Source organism: Vipera ursinii (assembly GCF_947247035.1).
Source record: "Vipera ursinii genome assembly, chromosome: 5".
NCBI classification, from domain to species: domain Eukaryota; kingdom Metazoa; phylum Chordata; class Lepidosauria; order Squamata; family Viperidae; genus Vipera; species Vipera ursinii.
Window position 1 is genome coordinate 26,615,903 of NC_139518.1, and position 17,911 is coordinate 26,633,813.

General features: G+C 38.8%; 1 protein-coding gene across 2 annotated transcripts in view; it reads left to right on the forward strand.

Annotated features, from left to right (window-relative positions):
- HLTF (helicase like transcription factor) overlaps nt 1-17,911 on the forward strand; it is a 30,258-nt gene continuing 12,347 nt past the window's right edge. For both annotated transcript variants that reach the window (XR_014492725.1, XM_083364422.1), the window contains exons 1-13: nt 1-233; nt 3,793-3,985; nt 5,153-5,319; nt 7,702-7,835; nt 7,951-8,048; nt 8,828-8,902; nt 9,248-9,439; nt 9,584-9,676; nt 9,789-9,822; nt 10,049-10,139; nt 14,861-14,937; nt 15,019-15,063; nt 17,279-17,370. Coding sequence is in view for 1 of the 2 variants with exons in the window: in XM_083364422.1 (XP_083220548.1) it covers nt 103-233; nt 3,793-3,985; nt 5,153-5,319; nt 7,702-7,835; nt 7,951-8,048; nt 8,828-8,902; nt 9,248-9,439; nt 9,584-9,676; nt 9,789-9,822; nt 10,049-10,139; nt 14,861-14,937; nt 15,019-15,063; nt 17,279-17,370 (1,422 nt within the window). In the remaining variant the exon portion in view is untranslated. The remainder of the gene's footprint in view (nt 234-3,792; nt 3,986-5,152; nt 5,320-7,701; nt 7,836-7,950; nt 8,049-8,827; nt 8,903-9,247; nt 9,440-9,583; nt 9,677-9,788; nt 9,823-10,048; nt 10,140-14,860; nt 14,938-15,018; nt 15,064-17,278; nt 17,371-17,911) is intronic.

A 17,911-nucleotide genomic window follows, 5' to 3' on the forward strand; every position in this document is an offset into this window, starting at 1 on the left:
GGAGCACCGACTGTCTCTGAGTTCCTTATTGGCTCAAACATCTGGAGACGATGTCAGCGATTGGAGGCAGCGTCGCTGCGTTCGACCAATGAAGATGCGCGCATGCTCTCTGGGAAAGCGAAGGCGTTGGGCGGAATTTGTCGCTCTCTGCAGTCTCGGCTGCCTGAAGGGAACGTTTGTAGCCTGTGGCGGCCGGAGCTGCGTGGTGTTGGGATGGCTTGGAGGTTCCTGAGGTGAGCCTGATATCCAGAGATGCCAAGCATGTAACGAAGCGAAACCTTTTAGCCGGGTTAATGAGGCCGTGAACCGAAGCCTTGCGGGGGTGGGGAGGGTCGAAGGGCCGCTTGGCAACTTGTTGTTCCTGCGCTCTATTTTTTGGCTCTTTCGCTTCGTTCTGTTTTCTGTTATTTGTGGTTCATTCCGAAAATGATGGCTAAATTATCATCTAAACAGATCATCTAATTGTGAGCGGGTCAAGAAGCAACAGTGAGAACTGGACACGGAACCACTGATTGGTTCAAAATTGGGAAAGGAGTCCGGCAAGGCTGTATACTGTCGCCCTGCCTGTATACTGTCGCCCCGCCCTGATGCAGAGCACATCATGAGAAAGGCAGGGCTAGATGAATCAATAATAATAATAATAATAATAATAATAATAATAATAATAATAATAATAATATCATCTTAAGATATGCAGACGATACCATTCTAATGGCAGAAAGTGAAGAGGAACTAAAGAGCCTCTTGTTGTGAGTGAAGAAGGAGAGTGCAAAAGTGGGCTTGAAACTCAACATTAAGAAAATGAAGATCATGGCATCTGGCCCTCTCAATTCCTGGCAAATAGATGGGGAAGAAGTGGAGGTACTGACAGATTTTATTTTCCTGGGCTCCAAGATCACAGCAGATGGGGACTGCAGCCAAGAAATTAAAAGACACTTGCTCCTGGGGAGGAAAGCCATGGCAAATCTAGACAGCACACTAAAAAGTAGAGACATCACCCTGCCAACAAAAGTGTGTATAGTCAAGGCTATGGTCTTCCCAGTTGCAATGTATGGCTGTGAAAGTTAGACCATAAAAAAGGCTGAGCGCCAAAGAATTGAGGCCTTTGAACTCTGGTGCTGGAGAAGACTCCTGTGAGTCCCTTGGAATGCAAGGCCTTCAAACTGGTCAGTCCTAGAGGAGATCAACCCTGACTCAAATACTTTGGCCACCTAATGAGAAGGAAGGACTCACTGGAGAAGAGCCTAATGCTGGGAAAGACTGAGGGCAATAGAAGAAGGGGACGACAGAGAATGAGGTGGCTGGATGGAGTCACTGAAGTAGTAGGCGTGAGCTTAAATGGACTCCAGAAGATGGTAGAGGACAGGAAGGCCTGGAGGAACGTTGTCCATGGGGTCGCAATGGGTCAGACATGACTTCGCAACTAACAACAACAATTGTGAGTGTGTGGATATCTATGGAGATTCTCAGTGTTCCAGGTCATGGTTGCCCAAAGGTACTTTTTCAAAAGGCAAACTGGACTTTTTTTCCCCCCTTGAAGACATTTTGCTTCTCATCCAAGAAGCTTCTGACTGGTGGAGGAGAATGGAAGGATTTATATTGCTTACAGTCATCTAGTAGTTGGCACTGAGAGTCCTTGAGGTCACTTGGGGGTTTATCTGTGCCCTGAGGGTCACCTGAATCAAAGTGCAAATGGATGTGGAATCTTTGTGGAACTGCTGAAAGGACGCTCCACCATTTATTCAAAATCAAAGAAACCTCTTGGATGAGAAGTGAAAAGGAAAAAAAAGCAAAATGTATGCAGTACAATGTAGCGAGATCTGTACAGATCTGTTCACTGGAGATACAGAACAACCACTTCACAAACACATGGCAGAACAGGAGAAAAAACCCATCAGGACAAGACTCAGCAGTCCATCTGCCTTTGAAAGGCAAAGGTTACTCTTTTGAAGACAGCAAATTCCATATCCTGGACAGAGAGGACCGCCGGTTTGAAAGAGATTGAACAGCGCTTTCAACAGGGGGTGTTCACAACACAGTCCTTTCAGCAGTTCCAAGAAGGTTCCACATCATTTACATTATTTGGGTGACCCCGAAGGCACAGATAAGCCTCCATGTAGCCTCAACTGTTCTCAGAAAGAGTGCTAACGATTGCAAAGAATATAAATCCTTCCATCTTCCACTATTCAGCTCTGAATTCAAGAAGCTTTTTAGATGAGAAGTGAAACGTCTTCAAGGAAAAAGTCTGGTTGCTTTTGAAAAAAAGTACCTTTGGGACAACCATGACCTGGATGACTGAGAGTCTCCATAGATATCTACATTCTCACAAGTAGATGGATTTCTAAGTGTCATCAAATCAATGCATTGTTTTTCCCAGAATGTTCATAAAGTTAAAATGTAGAGAAAGAGCTAAAACCTGAGACAGCCCAGTGTGGCTGGGAGACACATAACAAATGCTAATAAGATTTTAAAAGTTGATTTCCCCCCCCTGGAATTTTTGAGGGAATAATGGATTTTCAAAACAAAGTGAGATTGAACAAATAGTCCGTGTTCTACTGCCTAGCTCTTAATGTATTTTTGCCTGTTGCATTTATAGAAAAGGGTTGAAAGTTGATTGTGTCAATTGAAAATCTAGCAGTGGCATTAGTATAAAATTTATGCTAATTGTATAATCTTAGAGTTTTTATGACAATGCATTGTTTTTTTAGCATGCTTGCTCAGTTCACAATTTGATATATAGCAAAAAGAGGAAAGAAAGTTATCCAACTCCATAACATTAGGCTATTGAATGTGGGGTTTATATATATCTTGTAATAGTTTCTCCTGTTAGTGCTAGTATGGGTGTGGTTTTGTTTTTGGTAATTCCTTGATTAGGGTTTTGTTTTATTTTGGATTGTTTGATATTAATCTCTATCTGGGTATTGACTGCTGCAGAGCTGGCATTGTCTTTTTATTTCCTTTTTATTGTCTTTTGAATGGTGTGTAAATGATTTATTTCTATGTGTCTGTTGATGGCTGATTTGTCTGGTGGAGGCTTCCCTCCTGGGATAGGGTGTGGGTTTCTTTTTTTGATTTGGGCTTGTCTAGGATGTTCACAGAACAGCAACTGCGAACAACAACAGTTCTACAGGTAATTCTCAAGCAGCCCTTCCTTGGGGTGTTTATGATCCAAATTTAAGTTCCAAGACTCATTCCTTCCTCTGGTCACATGACCAGCAGCTGGGCTCCATTTATGGCTGTTTGCGACAAACTGTGGTCACATGAGTTTTAAATGATGGTTTTGTCATAAAACATTCATTTCCAGTTTTTGGCAAAACTGTTGCCATAGTGATCTATTGGTTTTGTTAATGACTATGATATTTACTTGATTACCACATTGTTTAATGACCACTGCAAAAAAGGTCATAAAATTGGGTCAGTCATGAAAATTAGAAATGGTTCAACTATGAAACTAAGCTTCCTATACCAAGCTACTCCCCGCATGCCCCCCCACCCCCTTTTTGCCTAGAAATCCCTGGTGCTCTTCCATCCAAGTAATGATGTAGCCTAACTTTAATTTCCTGTAAAACAAGGTACCTGATGAGTTACTAGGAGAAAGATAAATCTAATTACTAATTTAATTATCTAATAATGAGAACTCGGGATTGTTTGGTAATGGACTGCTTGAAGAATAAATTAGCCAAGTAATTGTGTTTGCTTTTAAAAAGTTGTCAAATCCAAACCTTGAAGACCTAAAATAACTTCCTATGTAAAAATTGTTTTAACTTATCTTCCACCCCCTCTTTTTTATAGAGACTTCTCATGGGAATTGGATCCTGCTTTGTATGGAGATAGGCATTATAATGTTTTTACCCGTGAATTTTACCCCAGCTTAGAAGATATTATGGGAATTGTTACTTCAGGGATTGATGAAGATACAGATTCAGCGGTATTATTTGGAACTTTGCGAGGAAGTGTGGTTGGTTTACGATATTATACTGGTGTGGTAAGTTCAGAATGATGAGAACTGGTGATATGAAGCTCTAGCTTAGATTGAAAAAAAACCTGTTTTTAATATTATTAATATCTTGAAACACTGGATCAGTTCGTGGACCACACAAACTATGGTATGTTTTTCCAAGTGTCAGAGCAATGATCAGGTGTCCAGACAATTGCTTTTTTTGGATTCAGAGACAATGAGCGGTCCAATAAACAGGGTTTTTAATCTTAATTGTTGGCTAAAAGCATATTGTAAATAGCATACATACAAAGCAAAGGTGACACCAAGGCTGCCAGGAGCTCCTTAGTAACAATAGCAGAGATATCCTGTGGGCAGCTAGTTTCCACAGCACCTAACACTCACTGGGTTTTCTGCAGAAGCTGCCAACAAATAGCAACAATCCCACAGTTTTAGCAAAACTTGGCAACATGACTTCATGGCCCTGCTATAGTCAGGAAGTTGTAAGATCTGACCTGACTGGGATGCGAATCAAAAGTCTTGAGAGTTTCATGGCAGGAAAATCTTTGAAGCTATGTGAAGGTTTCCTTTCTTTCCCATCTCCCCTTCTCCTTAGTTCAGGAAGCAAGAGTGAAAAATAGGCTAGTTCAGAATGAGCTCTAAACTTAACTTTTCTTAGCATGAAAGAATAGGTCACATTCCTTGCAACTATAATGATCTTCTGCATTGCCATTACATGGTGTAGTTTGTTTAATTTGAATTTACGATGTTATATGAAGCCAGTAAATATGGCTTGTAATTTATGGTATTGTATCCTGTACAAATCAGTAGATAGGGATTAAGCTACAACTTAATGTTATATGTGAACCAAAATTTGTGTGCTTATCAGTAATTGTCTGAAAAAATGTTCAGATTATTCCCATTTTAGCATGCAAGTAATATCAAGAAAACCAGCTGTCAGTTCAATTGTTAACAATTATCTAGAAAGCCTAAATAATTAAACACTGCTTCCCCAGTACCATTAATCCATGAAGTAAGATAAGATTGCAAGGTCCTGTTGTGATCCCACAAATTAGATTGGATGACAAAAGATAACTAAGAGCAGGGCCTTTTGGATTTAATCCATTATTTAAAGATAAAACTGTCTTGGTTAGACATTTAAGAATAACTTAGCAGTCTTTGTGTCTGGTTTAATTACAAATGTTAATTTTACAGGTCAATGATGATGAAATGGTGGCTCTCCAGAGAGAACCTAATAATCCTTATGATAAGAATGCTGTAAAAGTAAACAATGTGAATGGTGATCAGGTAGGCCATATAAAAAAAGAACTGGCAGCCTGCTTGGCTTATATCATGGACAACAAATTGGCAGTAGTGGAAGGGTAAGAATTCATTTTATTTATTTATTTATTTATTTATTTATTTATTTATTTATTTATTTATTTATTTATTTATTTATTTATTTATTTATTTATTTGATTTATATACCGCCCTTCTCCCGAAGGACTCAGGGCGGTGTACAGGGCAATAAAAATAAAAATACAGGATACAAGATTTAAAGTTAAATGATTGTGCCCAATGTAGTATTCCTCCCCCCCAAATAATGTTCTTGATTAGCAATCCAGTAGTTAAACATAGCAAAATAAAAAAGTTTAGTAGTTTCTAAATGAAGACTAACATTCTGTTGTCAATGGAAATTCTCGGTCATTCATGTCATGGTTGTCTCAAACATGCTTTTTAAAAGGCAACTTTTTTCCTTGAGGAAGATGACATTTTGCTTCTCATCCAAGAAGCTTCATGAGTTCTAACTGGATGGGGGTGGTGGTGGATGGAAGGATTATATTTCTTTGCATTCATCTGGTTGTCAGCACTCTGTCTAAGAGCCCTTGAGGCCACTTAGAGCAGGGCTTTTCAACCTTTTCACCCATTGTACCACTTTTAGGATATGGCAAAATCCGAGTACCACCAGTCGCCTAGCAAGGTGTCAAAAACTTAATGACAAAAAAAGAAGAAAAAAGTGATGAAGTACAGGTAGTCCTCAACTTACAACTGTTCGCTTAGTCACTGTTCGAAGTTACAATGGCACTGAAAAAAGTGCCCCCCCCAAGCCATAGCCGAGCAAGACACCTGCCAGCCCACCCGGTGGCGCTCTTCCTCCTGTCCGAGGTTTTCATTGTTGTGAGCATTTCTGTTGAGGATTGACAGCGGGGCTGGGGTGGGGGCGGTGTTTGTTTTTTATTCCTCCCATCTGCTGGGTGGTTATAACAGGTTTTGGTCATTTCACATGACCCTGGGACACTGTGACCGTCATAAATATGAATCAGTTGCCAAGCATCTGAATGTAAATCACAAGACCCTGGAGATGCTGCAACATTCCAGCTGATCGGCGGTTCTTCTGGGCTCAGCAGAAGCGCCAGGATCAGTGCCAAGCTCCAGCTGGAGCCTGGCGCTGATCCTGGTGCTTCCGCTGAGCCCTGCAGCTCCACCCATCTCTCGCTCAAGCTTGTGCGGTGCTGCCACCGGTTAAGCTCATTCTCCCCTGCTACCACTTTTCTAGGATGGTCATGTACCACCTGCCAGGTGCCAATGTACCACAGGTGGTATCCGTACCACTGGTTGAAAAGCCCTGACTTAGAGGTTTATCTGTGCCATTAGGGCAGGGGTGTCAAACTGCTGGCCCGCGCCAGATGCATCATGCGGAAGCCACGCCCACCCCATTGCCAGCAATGGCAAAACCGTCCCGAAACATTGCGTGACGTCACTTGACATCGCGAGTTTGACATGTCTGCCTTAGGGTCACCTGAATCTGAGTGCAAATGGGTATGGAATCTTCTTGGAACTGTTGAAAGGACTGTGTTGTAGACAGGGAGAGGGGGAAGAGATATTTAATTTTTAATTTTTTAATTTTAATTTTATTAACATCCTTTCAGCAATTTCAAGAAGATTCCACACCCATTTGCATTCGGATTCAGGTGACCCTGAGGGCACAGATAAACCCCCAAATGGCCACAGTGGCTCTCAGAGAATGCTAAAGACTAGGTGACTGTAAAGAAATATAATCCTTCCATACACACACCCAAGTCAGAACTGATGAAGATTCTTTGATGAAAAACAAAATGTCATCTTCCTCAAGGAAAAAACATAGTTCAGTTGCCTTTTGAAAAACTACCTTTGAGGCAGGCTAGCTGTTGGTTTATAGCATCATTTTGCACGTGTTATGTGTGTGTTCGTATGATATACATATGATAAAATGATCATGTGGCATAATAAAATGTTGCATCAATGAAGTTTGATTTTATATAAAATACTTTGTAAGTTCTACCTATTAAATATTACAGAATATTATTAATCTTAGTGATTAAAAGCAAGATTTATTTCCATTTATTGTTTCAGTTATCATTTGTTGATTTTTGCATTTCACTGATTTTAGGCGCTGACTTCTGTCTTTTTGAAGGCATAAATTGAATACTTTGAAGTTGTTTAGAAGTATAGTTGTGTTTTAATTAACTAAATTTGTTTATATGTATCATTTTGTTCAGGTTATGTAAATAGTACTTTTTCATTTTGCATGGAAGTTTGTTATTTAAAATAAATTCTCTCAATTTTTGTAAAAGTGTTAATATGCTGCTTTAACTGTTTAATAAGTTTTGCAAGTGCTCCTTTGAATAATAAGCACAGCCCTAATATATGTTTTCCTGAACTCTTTCTACAAAGGGAAAAACAGACATGCAGTATAATACCATTGCTGTTTTTTTTCTCTTTAGGGTTGTTCCTCATGGAGCAAATAATGCTTTCACCATGGCAGTGAAATTGAGCTTTTGGGGAAAAGAAGAGAATAAGCAAGCACTTCTAGAAAGACTAAAAATGCATGGATTAAAGTTAGCACCGCCAGGAAAATGTGAGTTAAAACTTACATTATCATTAATCAAAATATGAAGGACTTTCTCGTATAAATAAAAAAAACTATAATATCCAAACATTTACTAGTTCTCATTTTCTTCAATGGCATTCAGTTTCAGGGTTTTGTTTTGAGACTGGCAGAACATCTGGCAGAGGTAGAACTCGTTACAATGGTCCAAGTCATGGTGCTATCCAAATGACAACTGAACAGGTATCATGACTCTAACTTGTTATAAAAATAGTAATAGCAATAGCACTTAGATTTATATACTGCTTTATAGCACTCTGAGCAGTTTGCAGAGTCAGTATATTGCCCCCTGCAATTTGGCTTCTCATTTTATCGACCTCAGAAAGATGGATGACTGATTAAACCGTGTGCCACTCGGGATCGAACTCCGGGCAGTGGGCAGTCAGCCAGTAATACTGCATTCTAACTACTGCCCCACCACAGTTCTCAGAACCAAGCAACTCTTTATAGAGTTGTATGCTAAAAGAAGTAGGACAGGGAATGTCAAGTCTGCCAGCTGCAAGATTATTTCTCTTTCCTTGAGCAATGAAAGGCATGGACTGGTCACACCAAATTGCTCTGTCTCTATCTTGAGAAAACAATTTTGTCAGTCAGTAGTCATCAGGTGAATAGAGTTAGGTCGAGGGTGGTAGGGTTTACTTTGCTCTGATCAGGAACTTCGTGACCCTTCAATAATCGTGTTCACCTGTCTTGCCTTTGGCCTGGAATATTTTCCCAGTAGATTTGAAATTACACAATCTCTAGTATAAAATTGCCCATTTTAATTTTAAGTTACAATTTCAATGTATTTTCCTTCCATCAGTCGCACTTTACCATGTAAAGTGAAATAGGATATAATATAGGCCTGTTAATATAAATATAAAATATAAAAAAGTTGAAGAATGTGTTTGAGTGTATTTTATTGTGTAAAGTAATATAATGTAGATATTATAAGGCTATTAACATATTATCCTACATTGTAGCTTAAAACCGAATTTGACAAACTTTTTGAAGATCTGAAAGAAGATAATAAGACCTGTGAAATGGAAGCAGCAAAGGTATGTAATTTGAATAAGTCACAGTGGTTAATGCTGTATTGAATACATTAATTTGGGAGGGGGTGTGCCTTCTGGTTAATTTTGACTGCTAGCAATAGCCTAGAGGAGTGTCTGCTATTTTCTTGGCAAGATTTTTCTAAATGATTTGCCACTGCTTTTTTTCCCCGAGGGCTGAGAGAAGTGACTGGCCCATTACCTTGTTGCCAATGACTGTAATCAGTAATTAGTTGTAAGTAAGTTAAAGTTAGATGAAAAGGTAGAAAATGACAGTGAAAAAAATGAACAGCTGCAAGTTGTAGCTTTTTGCTCTGAAGAAATATTTAAACTGGAATTGTTATTTTCTAGGCTGTTTTGACTCCTTTACTTCCACACCAGAAGCAAGCTTTAGCTTGGATGATTTTGCGAGAGAACAATAAGGATCTTCCTCCATTTTGGGAAGAGCGTGATAACTTCTTCTACAACACAATTATACATTTTGCTGAAAAAAATAGACCAGAGAATGTGCTTGGAGGAATATTGGCAGATGATATGGGACTGGTAATTATTTTGCATAAGGATGTGACTAGTTATCTGTCAAGAATATTTTAACTTGGATTCTTCACTGCACAGGGATCTGAAAAGCTAATTCCAACTCTGCTTCTGTGAAAAAAAAATGGTAACCAATTGTTCAATGTATTTTAGGGCAAAACACTTACTATGATTGCAGTAATTCTTACCAACTTCTATAATGGGAAGCCTCTTCCTCTTGAAAAGAAAATTGATCAACTGGAAGAGGTGAGATATTTATCGTCTATCATTCTGTTAAGAATTTAAGTAAAAAATAATCCATATATTTAAAGTAAGAGAAGAAACAACAATTAATTTTTGCTTCTGTTTTACCTTTTAGAAATACATTCCTACTGCACAAAACAACTTACAAGGTAATTTGGTCAAAGTAGTACTGATTTAAGAATATTTCAGATCTGCCTCAGATTCATATGAAGTTAACATGTAAATTAAATCTCATTAAAGTCAGATTGAAGCATGTCCTAGTCTGGATTGAATTCCTTAAAAATGAATTAGAGAAATTATTTTTTTACATTAAATATGTTTGTTTTCCAATGGCTTTACTTCTAAAATAAACATTTTTTAAAATTTTCTCATAAGCACTGAATTGTGGCTCGTGGCTGAATGCTTCCAGTTCAAAAGAGGAAAGTGACTCTTTTCCCTCGCAATCTTCCAAGTCCTATCCAAAAAGGTAGAACTTTTTCCATTCTATTAAGAAGTGTGTATGTTTTGGACTTCCGGTGGCTGCGCGGCGCCGGAGACAGCCTTCCCGGGCTGCCCGCGGCTCAGCTGAGTGTTTTTTCGCCCGAAACAGCGTCGATCAGCTGTTCGGACGAATTTGAAGCCTCCTCCTCGGGAGAAGAGGAGGGGGTGAGGCCCCAGGTAGGGGTCGAGTTCTCCGGGGCTGCCTGAGCTTGGAGCTTGGGCGGCTGAAGGATTGAACTCCCCCGAAGCCTGGGTTGCTCCCAGCTGGCCAGCGTCTCTGCTCCGGACTTCTTGGAGCAGAGCCAGGCGTCTGCGACCACCCCTGCCTGAAGAAAGGACTATGGATTAAAAGGAGCAGGCAGAGCGGTACAAGAGGAAAAGGTGAAGAGGATTATTTTATTTTACTCTCGAGCTTGATGGACTTTTTAAACTTTAAGTGAAAGTGCGTCACAATTGAAAGTAAAAGATGGCGGCTAAACCTCCCCCTAAAACTCTTCGGAGTGGTGGATCTTCTCCGGTGCAACAATCATCATTACAGGCGTTGCACCCTCCTGATGTATTGACACCGAAGGACTTACGAGATGCTCTGGATAAACATGCCCAGGTAATTTTGGAATCAATCGGTGATAAATTTGCACAGATGGAGGAGAAATTGGAGAAACTGGAGGAGAGAATGGAAGAGAGGATGGAAGAGAAGTTCAGCGTGATGAAGGTAGACATTTTGTCTTCAGTGCATAAAGTGGCTGAATGTGTGGATGATTTGGATGAAAAAGTGGATGATTTGACTCAAAAGAATGCCATATTAGAAGCAAAAGTACGGGAGAATGAAGATTTAAGAGACAAAATGGAAAGGGAGTTAAGTCTTGCTCAATATTACCAGATGCAGTTTGCTGTTAGAATCAGAGGCTTAAAAGAGAATATTAAGGAAGACTTAAAGCAGCTGGTTTCTGAGGCTCTCGAAGTGGTATTGAAACAGCCAGCATCTGAAATAAGAGAAGCTATGGATAAAGTGTTCCGTGTGAATTCATGGATTGCTAGACAGAGAAAGCTACCTAGAGATGTGGTGGTCTACTTTGCAAAAAGAGAAATTAGAGATGAAGTTATACAAGCTGCCTATGATGCTAAAGTTGTGATTGCTGATCAAGAAGTCTTGGTTTTAAAAGAAATTCCTCCAAAGATTTTAAGGAAAAGGAAAGACTTCACATTTCTTGTGCAAGAGCTCAAGCAACGAGATATAAGGTTCAGATGGGAGATTCCAGATGGGCTGATGGTGATGCATGAAGGTAAAAGGTACCGGCTGATTACTGTGAAGCAAGCGCGTGATTTCTATAATAACGTTTTAAAAGCAACCCCATTAACACTTTTGGAAGCTGCAAAGGGATCTGGAGAAGGAGAACATCAAGAGGTTGAAGTAGAGGAAAATGGTGCTGGAGGAGATCAAGCTATAACTTCTTTGGATGATCCTAGAGAGCAAAGGGTAACGCGTGCTGCTTTAAAACGAGCAAAGAAAATAAAAGAACAAGACCAGCAAAAGTCTTCGGAATCTCCACAACGTACTCATAGCCAAGCAGTGGGAGGAGCACGGCCTAAAGAAGATAGTCCTATCAAAACAGTGCTCCAAGAGCTTTGGGAGGATATGCATGGCAACTAAATTTTTAACTTGGAACGTTAATGGACTAAATTCACCACAGAAGAGGAAGAAAGTTTTTCAATATTTAAAACAATTCAAGATAGATGTTATATGCTTGCAAGAAATGCATATTAGAGTCTTGGATCAAAAGTATTTATTGAACTCAAGGTTGGGTACGCAATTTGTTGCTTCTGCAATGAATAAGAAAAATGGAGTGGTTGTTTATGTTAAAAGTGCCTTAACAGCAGACTTAATTGAAGCAGATAAGCATGGAAGATACGTTATGATAGAGCTGCTGTTAGAAGGTAAAAAGACACTTTTAGTTGGATTATATGCACCTAATCAACAACAAGCTGACTTTTTTAGTTTACTTCACACAAAGCTTACCCAGTTGGATTATAAATCTTTTATTTTTGTGGGGGACTGGAATGGTGTTTTGGATGTACAGATGGACAAGGCTGGAGCTTTTAAGCGCATTCCAAGTCATGCTAGACTGCCTAAATCTTTTTTTGAAATGAAGGATGACTTGGAACTGCGAGATATTTGGCGTGAGAGACATCTACAGGAAAAGGATTATACTTTTTATTCTGATAGACATCAATCTTTTTCGAGGATTGATTTTATTTTGTTGACTAATGATTTTTTTTTGAGGACTAAAAAGGTGAAGATTTGCGCAAGAACTATCTCTGATCATAGTCCAGTTTGGTTAGAGATTGATAAAGAGAAAAGGGACAGGCGCTCGTGGCGCGTAAATGAGAACTTATTTAGAAATCAGAGAAATGTGGAAGAATGCAAACAGCGGATGAAGGATTTTTTTGAAATTAATATGAACAAGGGTACCTCTATGGATATGGTTTGGGATGCTAGCAAGGCCTACATGAGAGGGGTGTTGATATATATGAATAATAAACATAGACGTGCTGTGGAAGCTAGAAGGAAAGAACTGGAGAATGAAATAAAGGAAAAAGAAAAGTCTCTGATTTTGAACTCAGAGGATGTGAAGATTAAGGAGGCTATTAAATTGTTAAGAGGACAATTTGATAAACTAATGGCTGACCAAGTGGCAACCAATCTGCGGTTTGCCAGGCATAATACTTTTTGCAACGCTAATAAACCAGGTAGATGGTTAGCTTATAGATTGAGGAAAAAACAAAGGGCTTCTAATATAGATAAGATTGAGCATAAAGGAAGGGTTGTGTTTCAACAGGACCTTATCAAGGACGCATTTGTGGATTTTTATTCTAAATTATATGCTAAGGAGAAAATTAATGAAAAAGACATTGATATATATTTGGAGAATGCTAGCATCCCGGTTCTTACGCAAGTACAAAAAGAGGGGATTAATCAATTGATTACAGAAGAAGAAATTTTTACAGCAATTAAGGAACTGAAGGTGGATAAAGCACCAGGTACGGATGGTTTGACTGCGGCCTATTACAAAAATTTGCAATTAGAGATGATAAAACCGTTAAAGGAACTGTTCCAGACAATCCAGAGGGGGGGAAAGGTGCCACCGTCTTGGAGAACAGCTTTTATTTCCCTGATTCCGAAGGAAGACCAAGATGCTACTCAAGTTAAAAATTACAGACCGATATCGCTTTTAAATACAGATTACAAGATATTTGCTAAGGTTTTGGCTAATAGACTGATGAGGGTTCTGCAACAGGTGATTCATGGGGACCAAACGGGGTTTATTAGTGGTAGGCAAATGAAAAATAATGTGAGGCATATAGTTGATGTGTTAGAGTTTTTGGAAAGGAAGAAGTGTGTATGTTTTGAAATATATTCAAAATTTGGATATTGCATAAACACCCCTCTCTTTTGTTCATTAAGTTAGTATTTCCTAACCTTAATAACTTGCCAGGATTGTGCACTTCAGCTCCCATAATTCTTATCAATGGCCCTATTGGTTGTGGATTTCTGGGATTTGAAGTCCACACATACGGAAATTGCCAGTGTTGGGAAACAGTGCACTGAAGGAACTTGTTTTTTTCTGAGGAACCAATTCCTTAAAGTCCAGGCGACTTGACAAATAGCAGCATGTTATTTTTTCATTCAGATTTGCCCGGAAGCTGGAAAAAAATCGAGTTCTTTAATGAATAGCATTGTGAAAAAAAATGACTTATTATCATTTTTCACACTTATAACCATTGTAGCATCCTCATGATCATGTTATCAAAATTCATACTCTTGGCAACTGGCTTATGTGATGGTTTCAGTGTCCTGGAGTCATGTGATCACCTTTACACTTTTTGACAAGCAAAGACATTGGAGAAGCCAGATTCATTTAACAGCTATGTTATTATCTTAACAACTGCAGTAATTCACTTAACTGTGGCAAGAAAGGGCGTAAAATGGGGCAAAATCCACTTAACAAATGTCTCGCTTAGCAACATAATTTTTTGGCTCAGTTACGGTTGTACGTCAAAGTTTGCCCTGTAAACCACCATAATAACCTCTTACTTATTTAGGCAGGTATTTAGATGTTTATTAACTGACCTATATGATTCTTTACGGTTCGGTGTGATATGTTAATTCATGAAATTGGATTATTGGAGTAAGCCTTGAGTTAAGTTAATCATGCTAAGTGTTTAGTACAGACATACCTAGTGGATTCCTACATATTCTGATTTATTTTGACTGTGGCTTCTTCCTAAAAAACTTGTTGCCTTCTGCATATTGATGAATTACAGCTCACAATATCCTTTTTATTGTTTTATACTATTGGAACTACTGACGTTTAGAATTCAGCAATATCTTGACAGCCACATACTACAGAAACTTTTTGTTGTAAAATGGGTGGGATATCTAGTTTTGGGGAGTGAGTTGCACAACTATCAACTATCAATTCCAAGCTCAAAGAGTGATTGGCAAAGATGGTTGTAGTCAGCACTACTTTATTTTATCCATCCATCTATCCAATTTCTTAATTGCCCATCTCCCTCAAATGGGTCTTATTTATGTCACCAACCTTGTTTATAGGTTGAGTAAGTAAAATTTGTATCTTAAAACAGTTGGATATGAACATATAAAATATTACTTTTTTCTCCCCTCTTCCCTCATTTTCGGTGCTTTAGAGTTATGGGCAAGAAATTGAAGTGCACAGTAAGCAGTGACACAGAACCTGACCAAGAAGTTGCACAACAAATAAAAAGTGAGTTAATTATTTTTGATTCTATTTTTTTTTAGTATGTTTTCAATTTTGCTTACCGTGATAACATATTTTGTTTTCCAGCTAAAGGAAAAAAACCAAAATCAAGAGCAAGGAAAAGGAAACTAGGTAATGATACTTCACCATTCTGTTTCTTCTCTCCTGATTCCTTAGAAATCTGATAATACTAGGATACTTTTTAAAACTGCACTGATTTTTGTTGTGGGATTGCAGAATAACAGAATTTGAAGGGATCTTGGAGTCTTCTAGTTTAAATTAGGTAGTTAGGTAGGTAGATATGTGACCTAATATTGGATTAAATAGTACTTATAGCTATCCTGAAGGTCTTGGTATTGCTTATTACAAAGATATAGATAAAAATCAACTGGATTTATTGAATTTAATAATTATTTAATCAACCACTTTACCCATAGTGGCAAATCATGAGCCAGAACTAATCTCTTTTTTTTTTTACTTCAGCTATGATTCTGCATGTAGTTTAATTCCTTCTTCTAGTTTTCATTTGTACCCCTGCATCTGACTGCTCTTAGCAAAATTTACAAGATGTCCTTTGCTTTTTTCCATCTCATATATAATGATTAGGGGGCCTCACTGGCTGGGGATAAGGATCCAGGCAATGAGAAATTGATCGTTATCATGAATCTATTGTGTATATAACTATTTTAACTTTTTCATCAACTGTGGTAAGGAAAGTAATGGCTTGTATAAATGTATACATCAATGTATAAATCAAGAGATGCATGTTACAGCTATAGCTGTCTATATAAATGATGTAAATAGAATGCATGTAAATCTTTGATTTTAAATTGACATTATCTTGACTCGTGTAACTTCTGTTGAAGATTAAGCAAAAACATGAAAACTGCTAAATTACCGTATTTTTCGGACCATAAGACGCACTTTTTCCCCCCAAAAGTGGGGGGGGGGGAAACGAGGGTGCGTCTTATGGTCCGAAGGTGATCCGTATGGCCAGCCCCAACCTCTGCAAGTGGAAAGTAAGGGAGATTGCCAGGAGCACGAATCGGCACGTGCTGAGAAACGCCGATCTCACGCTCCTGCACTCTCCCTCGCTCGGTTTCAGCTTCCCTTGCTACAAGAGAAAGCGGGCTGAAACCGAAAGAGGCAGATTGCCAGGAATGCGAATCGGCTGATCTCGCGCTGCTGCAATCTGCCTCGTTTCAGCCTGCTTTCTCTTGTAGCAAGGGAAGCTGAAACCGAGCGAGGGAGTTTGCAGGAGCGCGAGATCGGCCGATTCGCATTTCTGGCAATCTCCCTCACTCCGTTTCACACACGGACCATTTCCTATTGCACAAAGACCAGCAAGGTGAGTGGCTCAGATTTTCAGTGGGAAAACGAGTGAAAGCAAACAGAGGGCCAGCTGCATTTCTGAGAAGAGATCCCATTTAACATCTGGTAAACAATCTGGAACTACAATTCAGAGAGAAGGAAGTCTACACATCACAAGGAGCCACAAGTTTGTTTTAAGTGACAAGCAAAACAAATGAGCCTCAGTAAGTTGGGCCTGACTGGTAAAAAGTTCCCAAACTGTCCCTAATCTAGTTAGCTAAGTTTCATGTTCTTTTCTCTGCTGGGAAGAGTATGGAAGGAAGCCGTCAACCAAGTGAACTTTAAAAAGGGATCCATGGTTTGGTTTTGTTTCTTTAATTCCAGACAAAGTGAAAATTCTCAGGTTACATCTGCAATGGTGACAAACCACAAGCCATGCTTGCTTATAAACGTGTTAGCGGCCCAGCCATAGTTTTTGTCTGTACAAGACCCCCGCTGCAATCCTCTCTCGTAATTTCTCTGGGATGCAAAATAAAGAGTTGCTGGTACCCCATCTTGCGGGATTAGTGAAGGATAATTCAAACAATAACCCATGTAAAGTATTTCGAGTAACGCTCAGCATTGCCTGAAGTCCAATCCATTTAATGGCGACTGGAAGGAAGGAAGGAAGGGACAATGGGAGAGGGAGGGAGAGAAAGAGAGAGAGAGAGAAAGAGAGGGAGAGAGAGAGAAGGAGAAATAATTTTTTTTCTTGTTTTCCTGCTCTAAAAACTGGGTGCGTCTTATGGTCCGGTGCGTCTTATGGTCCGAAAAATACGGTAGTAGTTAGTGATAGCTCAGAATGCATTTTATATTACTTAAGAATTTCAATGGCTGGGTAGTAAAACAGGTATCAGTAGGATTATAGATGATATGCTTGGAGTAGAAATATCTTCTTATTAGCATGTAGTTTAGTCCTTAACTGAATAACACTAAATGAACTATATGTACCATAGCATATACAAGTTGATAATTGTATTTTTTCCTTCTTTCCAAGATGATGTTCCTGCACAACCAAAGAAAAATGAAGTTGATACTGTTAGAGGGACGCTGATAATTTGTCCACTTTCTGTCTTAAGTAACTGGATTGTAGGTTTATAATTTACATAGTTTGTACTCCTTGATGTTTATAGATTGCAACTCTTAAATGAATGCGGGTTTTTCTATATTGAATGAAGTAAAACAGTTTTTTCTTTAAATTCTTTTTCAACCAGAATATTGTTTTGCAAGATAATTTACAGTGCATTCAGAAAGTATTCAGACCTTCACTTTTGTCAATTTTGTTATGCTGCCGTCAGATTCTACAGTTGTTGAAATTCATTTTTTTCTCATTAATCTACACTCAGTGCCCCATAATGACTAAATGAAAACAGAATTTTAGAAATGTCTGTAAATTTATTAAAAAAGAAAAAAAACTGAAATATATTGGCATAAGTATTCAGACCCTTTGCAACAACACTTGAAGTTTAGCTCTGATGCCTCCCATTTCTCTTGATTGTGGCTGACATATTTCTATACCTTGATTGGAGTTGTTGAGGAAAAAATAGGACTGGTAGTTATGTTTGCCACCTTGGTGTCCCTGAGGGTTTTACCTGCTAGTTGTGACTGACTTTAGAGAGTAGTGTTCATC